This window comes from Apis dorsata, unplaced genomic scaffold (genome assembly GCF_000469605.1).
Source record: "Apis dorsata unplaced genomic scaffold, Apis dorsata 1.3 scaffold_515, whole genome shotgun sequence".
Classification (NCBI taxonomy): Eukaryota; Metazoa; Arthropoda; class Insecta; order Hymenoptera; family Apidae; genus Apis; species Apis dorsata.
The window spans coordinates 180,145-196,222 of record NW_006263741.1 but is presented as its reverse complement, the minus strand read 5'-3'; the positions used below and the strand labels follow the sequence as shown (position 1 = coordinate 196,222).

The 16,078-nt window shown below is 25.2% G+C and overlaps 4 protein-coding genes and 1 long non-coding RNA gene across 17 annotated transcripts in view; 2 read left to right on the top strand and 3 right to left on the bottom strand.

The window, feature by feature from the left end:
* The window catches only part of LOC102673823, a 5,270-nt gene extending 1,618 nt beyond the window's left edge, over positions 1-3,652 (top strand). The window contains exon 2 of the long non-coding RNA XR_422456.1: positions 3,265-3,652. This is a non-coding gene — a long non-coding RNA (uncharacterized LOC102673823). The remainder of the gene's footprint in view (positions 1-3,264) is intronic.
* Positions 1-4,564, bottom strand: LOC102673528 (uncharacterized protein DDB_G0287625). Of its 2 annotated transcripts, none has more exons than XM_006620433.1 (5): positions 4,546-4,564; positions 931-2,562; positions 693-863; positions 443-583; positions 1-357 (listed from the first exon to the last, which is right to left on the bottom strand). In XM_006620433.1, the coding sequence occupies exons 2-5, from the start codon at positions 2,551-2,553 to the stop codon at positions 208-210; spliced, it is 2,085 nt and encodes a 694-aa protein (XP_006620496.1). In that variant the 5' UTR covers positions 2,554-2,562; positions 4,546-4,564; the 3' UTR covers positions 1-207. The 2 variants fall into 2 exon arrangements, with proteins under 2 accessions (XP_006620496.1, XP_006620495.1); XM_006620432.2 differs by lacking the exon at positions 4,546-4,564 and adding an exon at positions 2,877-3,083.
* Positions 2,785-4,560, bottom strand: LOC116186198 (phosphatidate cytidylyltransferase, mitochondrial). Its single transcript, XM_031512725.1, has 2 exons — positions 4,384-4,560; positions 2,785-4,081 (listed from the first exon to the last, which is right to left on the bottom strand). Exon 2 carries the CDS (start codon positions 3,986-3,988, stop codon positions 2,876-2,878), a length of 1,113 nt encoding a protein of 370 aa, XP_031368585.1. The 5' UTR covers positions 3,989-4,081; positions 4,384-4,560; the 3' UTR covers positions 2,785-2,875.
* A 407-nt stretch (positions 4,565-4,971) lies between the features above and the next one.
* LOC102673080 (COP9 signalosome complex subunit 6) lies at positions 4,972-7,269 on the top strand. 3 transcript variants are annotated; one of them, XM_006620428.2, is made up of 6 exons: positions 4,972-5,083; positions 5,794-6,040; positions 6,110-6,393; positions 6,459-6,624; positions 6,693-6,886; positions 6,959-7,269. In XM_006620428.2, the coding sequence occupies exons 2-6, from the start codon at positions 5,809-5,811 to the stop codon at positions 7,097-7,099; spliced, it is 1,017 nt and encodes a 338-aa protein (XP_006620491.1). In that variant the 5' UTR covers positions 4,972-5,083; positions 5,794-5,808; the 3' UTR covers positions 7,100-7,269. The 3 variants fall into 3 exon arrangements, with proteins under 3 accessions (XP_006620491.1, XP_006620490.1, XP_006620492.1); XM_006620427.2 differs by lacking the exon at positions 4,972-5,083 and adding an exon at positions 5,364-5,478; XM_006620429.2 differs by lacking the exon at positions 4,972-5,083 and adding an exon at positions 5,626-5,702.
* A 49-nt stretch (positions 7,270-7,318) lies between these two features.
* On the bottom strand, positions 7,319-14,873 carry LOC102672308. 10 transcript variants are annotated; one of them, XM_031512746.1, is made up of 18 exons: positions 14,470-14,873; positions 14,161-14,309; positions 13,810-13,932; positions 12,904-13,047; positions 12,717-12,743; positions 12,337-12,533; positions 12,114-12,255; positions 11,910-12,006; positions 11,647-11,841; positions 11,336-11,488; positions 11,015-11,249; positions 10,612-10,884; positions 10,337-10,544; positions 10,084-10,268; positions 9,690-9,982; positions 9,150-9,425; positions 8,582-8,764; positions 7,319-8,466 (listed from the first exon to the last, which is right to left on the bottom strand). In XM_031512746.1, exons 4-18 carry the CDS (start codon positions 13,032-13,034, stop codon positions 8,308-8,310), a joined length of 2,754 nt encoding a protein of 917 aa, XP_031368606.1. In that variant the 5' UTR covers positions 13,035-13,047; positions 13,810-13,932; positions 14,161-14,309; positions 14,470-14,873; the 3' UTR covers positions 7,319-8,307. The 10 variants fall into 10 exon arrangements, with proteins under 10 accessions (XP_031368606.1, XP_006620486.1, XP_006620482.1 ...); XM_006620423.2 differs by lacking the exon at positions 13,810-13,932 and having other exon boundaries at positions 10,612-10,842; XM_006620419.2 differs by lacking the exon at positions 13,810-13,932 and having other exon boundaries at positions 14,470-14,872.
* Between the last annotated feature and the right edge of the window lie 1,205 nt (positions 14,874-16,078).

Below are 16,078 nucleotides of genomic sequence, written 5' to 3'. Positions count from 1 at the left end.
AAATTAATTAAAAAAAAAAAAAAAACAAGAATTCAGATTATATATCAAAATATGTTAAATAAAAATATGTATTGAAGACACTCATTGGCAAAATCGTTTACATTGAAAGAAATATTAAATTTACATCGCATCAAATTCATTTACTTTTTATAATGTTTTAATAATTAAATAAGCAAAAAAGAAAGAAATATATTTACTTTGATCCCATCATAATTTTCCAAGGGAAAATCTTTCATTTAGATTTTGTGCTTTATTAATAATAGCATTTTTTTTATTCTGATTAAATCGATTAATTCGTAAGTCAATATCTCTGTCAAATGGTCTTCTAATTGTTTGTCCAGTTTTTTTTTCTTCTTTCTAAAATTGTTATTAAAATATTATATACAAAAAATATGTAAAAAAAAAAAATAAATAAAATTTTATTAAATAAATAAATAAATACCAATTTTTTCTTTCGGAGTTTATCTTGATGTATTTCTAAAAGTGATTTTTCGGATTTTCTATTTCTCTGATAATCAATTTCATCATTTTCAATAGATAAGTTTGTAATTAATGTCCTGTCATTATATAATTTTTCTTCTTCCTAAAATAAAAATGAATATTTAACATTATAATATAAAATATAACATTAATTTATATTTAGCAATTCCTTTAGTAATTTACGTAATGGTAAATATAAAACATGTATTTACTCGTTTTCGTTTTTCAGTTTTTTTTGCAGGAGTATCTGTCCAACATGATCTATCAGACATATCTGGACCTGCTCTCATCCGAAATTTTCGTGATGTTAATCCTAAATTATTGATTTGACTTGGTGGTAACTCAGTCATCCATTCTTCCCGTTGATTTAATATACCATAATCCTAAAATATTTCAATCTTTAAATATTTTTATTATAGTGAATATTAACATTAAGATGATTTATTTTACCTCATCTTTCTGTTCATTTTTAATTTGTTGAGCTCTTTGTTCTAATTGTTTATATACAAAATTATTTTCTAATGCTGGATGATTAGCAGGCAATGGGCCTATACCATCTTCATCTTCAGATTCTATTTGATTTATTTCATAATTATGAAATAACATTGCAGTATTTGGAAGAATAGGACCTATTATTTTTGTATTCATATCATCATTATATTTCTGCTTTAGCAAATGTGGTGGTAATGCTGGACCGAAAATATCCAAATATGAAACATCGTCTTGTATTATATTATCTTGACTGATATTATTTATTGTATCTTTTTCTATTTTTTCATTTATATTTCGTGCATTATTTTTTGGTAAACAAGGTCCTATAAAATCTTTATTTGATTCCATATTATTGGAAGGATCAGTTTTTAATTGCGGCGGTAAAGCCGGTCCGTATGTTGTAATTTTCTCATTAATATCTATTACTTTTACAGAATTGCAATTATTAAGATGCAAGGAAGTTGGTTCAGTGATGTATATGTTATTTTCTTCCAATGAAGTACATATTACTTCCCTATTATTTAAATCAATTATGTTTTTCCTCGATTCCATCAATATAGGTGATGCAGGATTTAATGAGATATCTGAAATGGTACCAGAATTATTATTACTGGAACCATAAAATAAATCATTCTTCCTTGCATTTACCTTTGGTAATTTCTCCATAGCTTCAATTTCTATCATATCTTTTTTTGATGAATTATTATGTTCATTGTTAAAATATCTTTTCTTTGCATTCTTATCATGTAATTGTGATAATGAATTTTTATTTTTTACATTTGAAATATCAGTTATATTTTCACTTTTCTTTGATAGAATGTTAAATTCAGATAAATTTAATTCATTATATTCTTGACTTTTCACTTTTTCTATTTCTCTCTTTGTTAATGATTCATTATTACAATAATCTTGTTTTATATTTTTGGATAAAAATTTTTTTTCATCTTCTTTCACTGATATTTTTTTATGAATATTATATTTTTCAAATTCTTCTCGAAACTTACTATCTTCGAATCTCATTTTACATGCCTGATTACTTTTATCACGATTTCTATCACAAGTATGATGTTTATTATATTTTTCATGACATTTATTTTTATGTTTGCCATTTTGTGATCTATCATTTTCATTTCTGCTATGACATTGTTCTTGAGATTTATTATTTAGATTTCGATCTTGACTTTTGTGTTTCTTTGTCTCTTTTGTTTTGTGTTTCGAAGATAATGAAATACTTTTAGTATCTAAACTAATATCTTTTAAATTTTTATAATCTTTATTATTTTCACGTCTTGAATTTTTTGTCTCATTTTTTAAATATTTAGTAGAATATTTAGAATCTCTATTATCATTATTCAATTCTTTTGAATGTTTATGTTCTTCTTTATTATAGTTACGTTTAAATTTATCTTTTTTATTTTTATGCTCTATATTACTATAACAAGATTCTTGTTGTGATTTTAAAGACGATAATTTTCTCATCTTTGTATCCATTTGTACATTATCTTTACGAGTGGCTTCAAAACGAAATCGCCGTCCATCATCACTGTCCTGACTCTCAGAATCAGAATCCATTGTGGTCATAGTTAATTACTGAAAGCAGCATAAATTTAATTCCTTATATGTCTATAAAAATAATATAACATATACACGCATACACATAAGCAAGCACATATGCATATACGCACGCGCACACACATACACACACATAGCATATATAAAGTATGCATTTTAATTATTTTATTTAACAGAATGGGACAATATTTCATAAAAATATTTTTAAAAATTAAGGTAAATAATACCTAGAATAAATAATTATAATTTAACTAAATAACAACTTTATTTAAAACACATTTGTATAAAACATAGTACATATGACAGAATTAAAGTATGAGTATGATAATTACTATTCTACGCGTTTATCTGTTTCCTTTGATTGAGTTTCGTTCTTCACACTTTCCATTATTCTTTCAACTTTACTTTGACTTGATTCTAGTTTTGGAAGGGAAGTTATCTGTGGGCTTGTTTGTAACATCTTCATTATTTTTGTTGTACTGTATTGAATAGATTTCACAAACCCAGCAGTTGCAATTCCTTTTAGACTTTGAGAAATACTAGATCTCCATATAATTTCTTTTAAACATTCTTCCAATATTTCTCCACAATCAGGATCATAAGCTATTGCACGTAAACAATCTTCAGTATCTTTTGATCTTGGACCTTGAGACCATGCTCTAACAAGATTAACTTGTGGTATTCTTGGTAATTGATTTAAATGATGTATTTTTGTTGCAGGACTTATATCTTGATGGCATATGACAGCCATTTTGTCAGATTTTGGAATATCAACATAATTTTCAAAATGTTGTAAAATTGGACTATATAATTGTTTAAAGTATGTCAACTGAGGCAGAACAATATTATTAATTTTTTCTTTATTTTCACCAAAAGTCATTCGAAAATCACCATTATAAGATAAGCCAGTGATAGTTTTATAAAAATCAATTTCTGTAAAATGCTGTGGAAGTAATAATAAAGCTGCATGTACAGCTGAATGTAAATTTTGTACTAAAGCAGTAGTTAATTGAGAATATTCATTTGGTTCCATAAGTATTTTAACTGGTTTATGTAATCTTCCGGCTAAATATATATCAGTCCAATCTAATAAATCTTCTACTAATGACACTTCAGAAACAACACCATATTTGATAGTATATCCTTCTTTCATTTTAACTAATGTATTATAATATACTTTAGCACCCCATTTTTCTTGTACATTAGTAATTGCTTTATGTCCAAGAAATCTTAATGGTTGAGCATAATGTTTAGGATTAAGTTTTAAATTTTCAGCATGCCATTGGTTTACATTACGAACAACAAATATAAGATCCACCATATTGTTAGATTCATTGTTTAATTGTTTAAATGCTGCAGATCCATATGCAAAACAAAACTTTATATTTCTTGGAAAATTTTTAAGTATATCTTTTAATTGATGAATTCCTATCAATTTTTCCATTATACTGAGACATCAACAATACAATCAAATTTTGTATAAAAGCACTCAATAGCTTTAATTCTGCATAATACTTCTTTATCCTCAAATATTAAACTAAAAATTTTTATGTAATATCATTACATATGCTAATTTTTCTCTTGCCAGAGTACAGTTGATTTGTTTTCTATTATCAAAATTATAAATATAATTAAAAGAAAGAATATAATATTGTAAAATAATGAAGAATGGCACTTGAAATGAAATAAATATTTTAAGTTTAAATCTTTTTAAAGTTTCAATAAAAAATATTTATAAATTTTTGGACATTTGTAATCAACTGCGCCCTTTAACAAAGATTCATTCTACTTAACCTAAAACTTTTTAAGATAAATTGTTTAATCAATATAATCACTTACTAAGTCGACGAAATATTGTATATCGAAGATTTGTTATGATGTATCAATTTCAATAATATAATTAATTTAAAATAAACTGACATAAATAAACAACGAAATTATAACATTTCAATATGCTTTGCATTGAATCTAGAAAAATATGACTACTTGAATTGTACTTACATACATTTAGTATGTATAATCTGGTTTACATTGGCTAGCATAGAAATTTGTGCCTTGTGATATCATTATAATCAATCAATTATTAATTTATTTTAATTATATATTTTAATATATTTATATAATTTTATTTTTTTTCATATCAATAATAATTAATTATTTTAATAATTTTGAATTTATTTTTTTTTTTAAAATTCCATTATATTTGATAATATATCTATGTATATTATATTCACTATGGCACATAATTGGAAATAAACAAAACCACGTGATCAAAATCTAGGGGAATTAAGGTCAAATTCATAATTCCAAAATATGAAATAACTATTTTTCTTTATATTATAAAATTTTTATGGAATTATTTATTGTCAATAAGCAATATATATTATGCAATAATAAACATAAATTATTATTAAGATTAAAAATCATAAATACAGACAAAAAAATAAACAATTGATAAAAAAATTATGATAAGCATCAACGTATTTCGATTTTAATTTCGTCTGTCAATAGCTAAAGTCAACATTTATCACGAATTTTGGTAAGTTAATTTATTCATTTCTGGTATTTTCAATAAATATAATACACAAGATAATAAAAATGATTGGTTCATAATTCTTCGAATTTTCACTTATGCTTAATCCTTCATATTATATATTTTTCAAAATTATTTAAAAAATTATTCTCTTTAATGAAAACAAAAAATTGTTTATAACTTTGAAAATATTTATTTTTCGAACTATGTTTATTATTTTTTAGGAATTATTAATTATTCTAGAATTTATAATTCTTTTTTTTAATCACCCTGTATATAAAAAATTTTCATCCTAGTACATTTTTTGGTGCAACTTCTAGTATGTACAATGTAATTGCTAATTCCAGATTGGTTATACTTTATCTAGATTTAAAATAATTTATATCATAAAATAATATTTCGTAAGTATATTTCAAAATATATTGTGCACTATCTGTTACTTATATATGCACATCTAAATTTGACAATGTCAAATGCATAATAAAATATAATTGTAAAAAAACATATGATTGAATTAGTGATTTTATATTGTACAGCTGATTATATTTAAACAAGAAATATTATTTAATTATATTTATTGATATATTATCAATATAGAAAGAGATTTATTTAAATAAAATATTAGGTATTGTAATAAAATTTATATAATCTACAAATTATTCTGTAGAATATTAATTAATAATTTTACATATATTGTAAATAATATAAACAAATAGAAATAGAAATTAAATATGGAAGTTGATGAAAATAATGCAACGGCTTCAACGGATACACCAATGGAAGTTGATGATGATACTTCTGGAAAAAATAATACTATGTCAACAAATACTCCTAGTGCTATAAAAGTAATGGCATCTTCAGGTACTGTTGGTTCTGTTTCTATTAGTCTTCATCCTCTTGTTATAATGAATGTTAGTGAACATTGGACTAGACTTCGTGCCCAAGAAGGAACAGATCAATTAGGTATATATATATTGCATATTTTTCATTTTTTGCTTAATTATTTATATTCTTCATAATTTAATATTTTAGTATATGGAGCATTAATTGGCAAACAGAAAGGACGCAACATAGAAATTATGAATTCTTTTGAATTAATGTTTACATGTATTAAAGATGATGTGATAATTGATAGAGACTATTATAATACTAAAGAAGAACAATTTAAGCAAGTTTTTAGTGAAATGGATTTTCTTGGATGGTATACTACAGGTGACATGCCTAATGAAAGAGATATTACAGTACATAAACAACTTTGTGAAATTAATGAGAGCCCTGTGCTATTAAAACTTGATCCAAGACCAAAAAATACTGATGTATGTATTTGCTTTTATTATTAATTTTATATATGTATTATATAATAACACATTACATTTTTTAGCAACTTTCTGTTTCTATGTATGAATCAGTAATTGATTTAGTAAATGGAGAAGCTACAATGTTGTTTGTTCCATTGACTTATACATTAGCAACAGAAGAAGCAGAAAGAATTGGAGTAGATCATGTAGCAAGAATGTGTAGTAATGATCAAGGAGAGAGTTCATTAGGTAACTTCATATTATATTAATTTATAATTATAAAAATAAAATGACATTTCATTAGTAATTTGTAATAGTTGCTGAACATCTCACTGCACAACATAGTGCTATAAAAATGTTACATTCAAGAGTAAAATTAGTTCTAAAATATGTACAAGCTGTACAGAATGGAGAATTGAAAGGAAATCATGAAGTTTTAAGAGCAGCTTGTTCTTTAGGACACAGATTACCAGTTTTAAATAATCCTAAATTCAAAGCAGATTTTTATAATGTAAGTATTTGTTACAATATCATCAAAAAAACAATTTACTTACATATTTAATATATTATTTATATTTTTTAGCAATGTAATGATTTTGGCTTGATGACCTATCTTGGTATTATAACAAAAGGTTGCAACAATATAAATCAATTTGTTAATAAATTCAATATTTTGTATGATAGGCAAGGTGTTGGTCGTCGTTTGCGAAGTCTTTTTTTGTAATGAGTAAATAGAAATTCATTGTTTTTTTATACTTGTACCTTTTTTACTCTAAAAATTATAATGAATATTTCTGGAATTTCAGAAATTCAATGCAGTAAATTTGGTTAATAAATCAAATGTTGTAATAGATATTGTACCTCATAAAAATAAATATAAAAATAAAATAAATATTGCAATATTTGGTTTCAATTTATAAGGATAAATTAAATTTTATATATCTATCTCATTATATAAATCTTTTAATATGTGCTTCGTATTTTTTTTAAATATACAAAGAGATAACATACATACAAAGAAAATTTTGAAACACATTCTATATGATATTTTTTGAAGTGAAACGTACATCGAGAATGTACTTATAAATGGCTGATACAGATTATTATTATATGTTTTTTTTATGGAAGACATCTCATAGTATGTATATATATTTTATATTTATATTTTCAGAGGCCACGTTCCTTTCTTCTTACATATTTAATTTTTATAGTTTATGTAATCTATTTTGTATAAATTATATTCAAATATAAAAAAGCGGCCTATAAAATACGACTATAGTTTTTATCTAAAAATCTATTTGAGTATTACATATTTTTACTTAATATATATAACGACTTATAAATATTATACTGTACAAAATATAGTATAGTATATTGTGCCTTGTTAATTATTGCAAATAACTATATTAAGTTATATATCTTATGTATTATTTGTAAACATAAAACAGAATTGACTTTTCATATGACTAGAATAATTGAACTTGGACAAATTTTATTTTAGTGAAATTTTTTATGTAAATTCACTAAATAATTGTGTTATTTATGTTGCAAAGAATATTTCATGTTATTTATATAATATGTAATATAATATTTTCTAAAATGTATACGAAATTTTCAATTTTTATCTTTGTACGTTGTAAGTTGTGCGAATGTATTTGATATTGATATGAAATGTTTAATTCACAAAATTCATTTTTTCTTTTTCTGATTCTTCTTCTTTCTTCTGATTTATATAAATCTTAAAAAATTAAAATTTTTTCTCACTGTAAGATTTCTTCTTAAATGATTTCTGAAATACATTTTACTTTCAAAAATTGCAAAAGACACACACTTATTTGTTGTACTATTTTGGTATTATCTTCAAGTATTTAATAGGCTGTCTTCAATCATAGTAGCAAGTATATCTACCAAAACTGACAGCATTGAATCGGGCTAAGGACTTGGTTTATCCATACCAATTATTTCTTCAAAAAGAGTATTTCTTCCTTCTGTTCTTTCTTCAATAATGTGTAATGCAAATCTTAATGTTGCCGCAGCTAAATCACCAACTGACCAATGTCTATCCATGAGAACTCTACTTACAGTATCTAACTAAAATAATTAAAAAACTAAAATTGTATAAAAAATAACACGCACACGCACACGGACGCACACACACACGCACGCACGCACGCACGCACGTACACAATTATGTTATATTTATTACCTTTGACAAACTGGGATTTCCTGTGGTGTAATATATTAATTTTGGCACTCCTGCCAAAGAAGCAGCAAGCCACTGAATAACAAGCTTCAATTGTGGATCTCCTTTTAAACGAGATCCACATCCCCAATTACCTGTAGCAATAGATAATAATCCACCTGTTTGTGGACTACCATCTCTTGGTATCTAAAAAATTATGTTAGCAAACTTAAAATTATATGAGTCATTTTAAAATATTCAATTCAATCACGCAAAATTATTGAATTTTAAACAAAATGTTATTATAAAAGATATAAGAAGTTATATTAATTATAAATTATATTATAAATATATGAGTAAGAGATATTTATAAAATGTTATCAGATAGAATGAGAGACAAATCATCAGTTATTAAAAATTATTGCAATTAAATTATATATTACTATTATTAATTATAATTATTTTAAGCTAAATCATAGAAAAATCACATATTTATAATCTGTCATGCAAGTTATTATAGTAAAAGAATTAATTGGTACCATGCATTACATAAAGCAGAATTAAGATATTCATATAACATAAATTTGCTCACATTAAATATTATATGTGATTCTAATTGTTGTATAATTTTATCATTTTTGATATTAAAAGATTTTGTTGTGTTTTTTCCTTTTACGGGTCCAGATGTAGTTAAAGAAACAGGATTAGACAAATATACAGTAGTTTCATCATCAACCAATGTTTGAAAAACTTCAGATGTAAATGTTATTGTTCTAAGTTTTTTACGCTGAATATCCTTTATCTCTTTTGACATAGTATGATTATTTAAAGCATCTTCATAATATTCTATATCTTCAGACACAGGTACCTGTATAGTGTAATGAATTGATGATGAGATTTGGCTATGTATGAAAAATTATAATCTAATATTAGGCTTTAGAGTTTGTCTCTCATTCTTTATCAATGTAATGATTTAAAAATTCTTTATCAATGTTTATAATTTATAAATTATTAACAATCCATCATAAAATTTTTTATTGCATTTTGTTTGTATATTATTATTGTTTTGTTTAAAAATCAAATAATTTAAGATTAAATAACTTAGAAAAAAAAAAGAAATTTTATTTCTTACTGATTGTTGTCTCCTATTTTTCTGACGGGCTAGCTCTAAACTCAAACTTCTCACAGCCAAAGCTAATTTATGACTTTGATTTACATCAGTAGAATCAATAAAAGGTTGTGGTTCACCTTCTTGAACTGGAACACCAGCAAATGATTCACTAAGAGCTCTTTTCAATAATGAACCTGCAAATTGAACTACAGCTCTATCTCTCGCATCTAATTCGCGAGATTCATCATTTGCTATAGGATCTTCTAACCATTTAGCCAGTTGTTCATAAACTTCTTCAAGCTCCGAGCAAAAATCTTAAAATAAAATAATAAATCAGTTTTCTTATTTTTAAAATTTTATATAAGATTTAATCGCGTTTAAATAATAAATAAAAATAAAACAGTTTTATACTTACCGGAGTTATATTCAGTGCTAAAGCTATATCTACTGCTAGCACTTGTATCTTTTCTTTGTAACATAGGTTGATTTTGCCGAAATCTGCCTAACCATTTTTGTTCAGCTTCTAAAGATTCTTTCAAAAAATCTTCATCTACTGTTTCATCTCGTAAAACAAAACCTCTTGAACCTCCTCTTTTTACTCTATATGATTTTATATAATTAAAATAAATTTGTGAATGTAAATATCAAGTTTAAATAAATTTTCGTACTTGATGTCTTGATCACAAACATGACTTCCAGATACGCTTATTCCTACTGCATAACTACTCTCTCCAAATGAAGTATTCACTGATGTAGCTCCAGTAGCTGTATTTTCCCGTTTTAAAGCTTCTCTTAAACGTTGAGCGAAAGTACCTCTTCGCTCTTGGGTATCTAACTGAGTACTGTAGCGTTTATTTAATTTTTGTTCTTCTTCTTCTATACATTATAATAAATAATAATAAATTTTATGTTTTATATAATAAAAAATTATATATATACATACCCAAATCTTCATCTATAGTATCTTTTGCACTATGAAAACTATCTGTACTTTGACTATTACAACTACTATAAACCGACATTTGACCAAGTGATTTTCGTGTAACTGGTAGAACTTCTCCACTAGATCCAAGAACAATAAATCGATTTCTTTTGTTTGTATAATTAGTATCATTATATATTTTATGAGGACTAGATGGTCTTGTAGATTTGCCATTTGGTTTACTACGAATTTCTGTTAAAATATCATATTTGTGTTCATGTAATGCAGATTTTGCTAAAAAGAAATATAGATTATAGTTCTATGATTATTAATTATGTTTAATGACTTTCCTGTTATACTTCCTTTAATATTATTATTTAATGATATATATAATTATTATTTATTGACAATACTTTATCATCACCTTCTATTTCTGGAGGAGTGCTACTAAAACTTTCTCCAATTGGTGATAATCTTCGAGAACCTACTGTAATATCTATATCTGATTCTGATTTTACAGGATCAGTTGGACTACTCGGTATATGTCTTTGTCGGAAACCAAGTAGAGATTTATTCATTTCTCGTAATATATTATCTTCTTCAAATTGTGATAAAGGTAACTGTGAATAATCTTCAGGATCGATACAGCATACCGTTACCTATATAAAAATAACAGAAAAATCTCGTAAACAAAAATATTAATTGAACTGCATATCAATTCAGAAGAATGATATAATATACTAACAATATTTGGTTTCGCTAAAGCTTCAAATATGGCTCTGTTACGAGGATCATTTATTCTAGATATATGTCTAACTCCTTCAACAATTAGAACTTCGTTATCTTCTAAAGCCTCAACGGACAATATTGCCACAAGCATTTCGGGATGTGTTACTATCTAAGAATTAAATTAATTGTTCGTTGATTTTTATTTCAAAAAGAATTTCTAATTTTTTATTTTTAGTTTATTTTTTTCTGTCTTCCATTCTTTTTTTTTAGAGAAAACTATGATTAACTCAGGTCAAAATTATTTTTCTCACGTCTTTAATTATTTACATGTACAGTTTCTTGCGTAACATCACCATCGAGTACACCGCCACCAAATTTAGCACTTGCAAAGCAAACTCGCAAAACCTTAGTTTCTGGTTCTATTCTGTCTAAGCGACCTTCATGGCGTATCATCAACGGGCATAAAGGAACGTTACTTTCCAACCAATCTTCAATAGTTAACCATTGTTTCGATGTCATTACCTAAAAATGTTATATTTATTTTGACATTATGAGATTTTTTCATTAATATGTAATATCATATACAATACCTGTCTAGAAATTATTAGTTTTCCATCTAACGCATTCTCGGTATCAAGATAATCGTAGTAACGGAATATGCTTCTTAGCTTAGCTTTTTGACCATTACTGAAAAACAATATAAAATTAGTTTATAATTTCTTTTCATCTTTTTTAAATTTTCTCACCCTTAAATTTAAATATCTTCTATTTAATATTTTTAATTTAATCCTTACTTATGAAGATGTTTGAAAAAATTTGTGAAATTGAAGTCCCGTAAAGTTGGGTGCGTCTTCGCGGTTCTTTTTGGATACGTGGAGAAGAACGCGTTCGCGATTAAAGATGAAATGAAAGCATAGCTGTACTCGACGCAATCCCCTATAGCATAGGTACATATGTTGTTTCCTTTTATATCTAATTGTAATAGCAATCATTTTATATGAAATTAATTTAAATTACCTTGTTGTTGAAGACTGAAGTGTAAACCTTGTGGAGGTTTACAGGATCTTAAAGCTTTTGCTCTTTCTACCATTCGTGGTATTGTATTTACAAAAATTTGATCCTGTTCAGTAGAATCAAGATCGGTATTAAGAAAAGTTGCTAATCCAGAAAATAATTCAGGATCTTGTATGTCCTCTTCAGGATCAAGACTTATGCTGTAAAATAAAAATAAAATTTTAAAACAAAATTATTAAGATTATCTAGAAAACGTATAAAAAACACGTAACAATTATACAAAGAACATTCAATATATGGGTAATTTTTGTACAAAGAACGGTGTACTTAAGAAAATTTGGGTACATCTTTTATGGATATTTAGAAATACTTTGGTCATATACCTTTTCAGTATGCATTGTTCCTCGTATCTTTATAACAGCATGTAGCAAAAAAATCGAGTTCGTTAATATCTCCGCGAGACGAAGTAATCATATCATTTCGAAATATACATATATTTGCGTTGCCAAATAATTGAAAATCAAATATGCGTGTTGTTTATTAAAGTAGCTTCAATCACAATGTACTTACTTGCACATGTCATGTAGTCTTTGCATCGCTTCCACGAGATCTTCGGAATTTCTGGCAGCTGCCGCTCGCTCTAGTTGCTTTACCACAGCCGGCCACCATGGTAAGTCACAAGGTAACATTACTAAAGCCATTCTAATTGCAGATCTAAACATCAAATATCACAACATTCGATATATCATATACATTCGAACTATTTATATAAAAATTAAAAAAAATTCAATAAAAATCTCAATGAAAATTAGTAATGTTGCTAATCTCAGTTGCTAGTCGGATCAATTTGTTTGATTAATATATATTTGTATTTTTAAGCGAATCTTGCACTCTGAATATTATGTTTAGATACCTAAAATATTTAATGCATATATTTTTCGAATCATGCAATTATAATAGTATTTCACTAACTATTGTTAACTAAAATTTTCCTTATAAATTCCAATAATTGTTTCAATAAAATAAACATTTTGTTATTTATAGTATAATTAGCATTATATAGCTTAGCTATGTAAAAAATTATTAAAATAAGAAAAATAAATCTAATTACAATTAATTCTAATAATCAATTTCTTTTATATCAAACTATGTACATATCTAGTAAATCTATAGTAAATTTCTTAAAATGAATCAATATAGCTAAGTTAAGAATTAAATATTAATTATATATGATACTAAATCATATCTTATTATTTGACTCTATTTCAATTTTATATAAGTTATTTTATTTAAAATTTAATTAAATTATTCAGTATATATATTCATTATTCTTTAATCTGTGTATTAAGTATATTATTACAATATATATTATTACATATTAGTATAATTGCAAATATATTCTTTCGAAGAAACGCAAGTAGTACAGTTTAAAACAAGCGCGATAGATCTACCGAATCACCGATAGAGCATACGTACATATGTTTACGCGCGAAATGTCGCGTAAAAATAAATATTCCATGGTTATAAAATGAAACAAGGTTTCACGCGCCATGTAACTCGATATCCTTGGTTCCTCGCTTAAAAATACTCGTTGTATTCCTTGTAAAATGGAACTTCCAATTAATCTTTAAATATACATACTATATGTGTAGCATAAATGTTACAATAATTATGAAATAAAACTTTATGTAAAAATACGATATAATTCTCATAAATAAATTTTTTTTATATATATTATTTTTATTGTTTTTAAAAATTTATAAATTGTAAAACGTCATATTAACATTAATATATAGATATATATGAATAGGTCATTAATTAATTTACCTGATACTTTTCTCGGTTCATTTCAAACCGTAAACGTTAAAATATTAAATATTTGATCGGTTTTTGTAAAGCATTAGTCAATTTTAGCCAATGAAAAATATATAAAATTCCATCAAGGTTCCCATATGGACCTTAAACTGCTTGTGCGCCTGGTGGAAAGGGTAGTATGGTTAGTAATCTTTCGTCGCGAAGATAGTATAATTAGTTTCTCTTAAAGAAAAATTTAGCCGGTAGTATTACCATAGAGAAATGCTAAATAATATTTTTGTAATACACGACCACGATTAAAACTAAAATTTATATAATCACCTAATTTACTTGATAGGTTGTCGATCAGCTGACGCAATCACAAATAAATTCACATCTTAATATATGCCATTGCGTCAACGAATATGCTGCATATCGCATAATGAATACACATATAATTGTAACATCTTCAAAATGTAGAAAATATCTTACATAGAATCAAATTAAATGATTCTTGATAAGGATTTATAATCTTTGGATAGCAATCTTTTTGATATAATATGATTAATTTATTCACAACAAACTTGGCGCGATAAACTTATCAAATTAATTATTACGAAAAAATGAATTCAATTTTGTGCATAGATAGTATACAACTACGAAATGTCTCACGGTAACTACAATACTACGGTTGTGCACACACGATGGCTGGCTTTCCTTTTACTTTGTTCACAAGCCGCAACCGGCGGTTGGCGTTGTACTACGCACTATTTATAGAGCGGCGCCGGCGCCCTGCCAAAGCTTATACAGAATTTTTCATAATATATTCATTTATATTTTATTAAATCTATATGCAAAAATGTATTTTTGAAGTCCTTATTTATCAACATGAATTCATAGTAAATAAAATAACATCTGAGATAATGCTTAAAATATTCATTATAATCCGAACTTTGTTTTGAGAATTAAAGAACAAGCGATATACATAATATGTATATATCGAAGATGACATATAAGATAGGTCTAATATTTAATGAAATTTTGTGTTCCATTTTGAAATACCGATCACATAAAAAATTAAATGTTTAATATGATTTTTACGATTTAGAACGATGAATAAAAATTATATTTAATTCAATCAAAAATTGAAAAAATTAATTGATTTTAAAAATAATTTTAAAAATTTTTTAATATATTTTTTCAGAAATATTCTTATTATATTGGATTGCATTCTTAAATTTTTGACTACTTTGAAGATTAGAAATTAATCAGATATCGAAACCATTTCTTGAGATCTTATAAATTTTATAAATCAAATATAACAAGGATAAAAAATAGTGGGAAAAAGACAGGTGTAAGATAAAAATTCAAGAAAATACCAAAAAATGAAATATATATAGAAAGGATAGCAAATAGGAAGAGAAGAATAGAGATGATAGGATAAAGATAGGATAGAAATTAATTGTTTTCAATTAATTGTTTTCATGCCAGATATATTTTTAAAAATATTTTAAAAATATAAGAAATGAAGTTGATCCTCAATTCTTACTTTGTCTTATTTTAGAGATATTGGGATTCAAGAGGAGGCGCTAATAGTCAATTCTTATCTCTTGTTACTTGCTATTTATTCTATGTAGATATATTTTTTGTTATTTTTAAAATTAATATCTTACAAAAGTAAATGTGTAAAAGAAAAAATTAATTTTAATAATTAGATTTAAATAAAATAATGAAAAAGTGATAAATAAAAATTTCTGTCAATGTATTGAATTAAAAATATAGTATGTAAAAATATGTAAAAGATAGGTATAAAAAAGATAAGTTAAATTGTAAACAAATTTTTACATGCTATATTTTGTCAAATATTTTCTTAATACAAAATTCAAACAAAAATTTTTTAATGATTGACAAAAACATTTTTAATGAAAATTTTTGATTTTTTATTAGAATC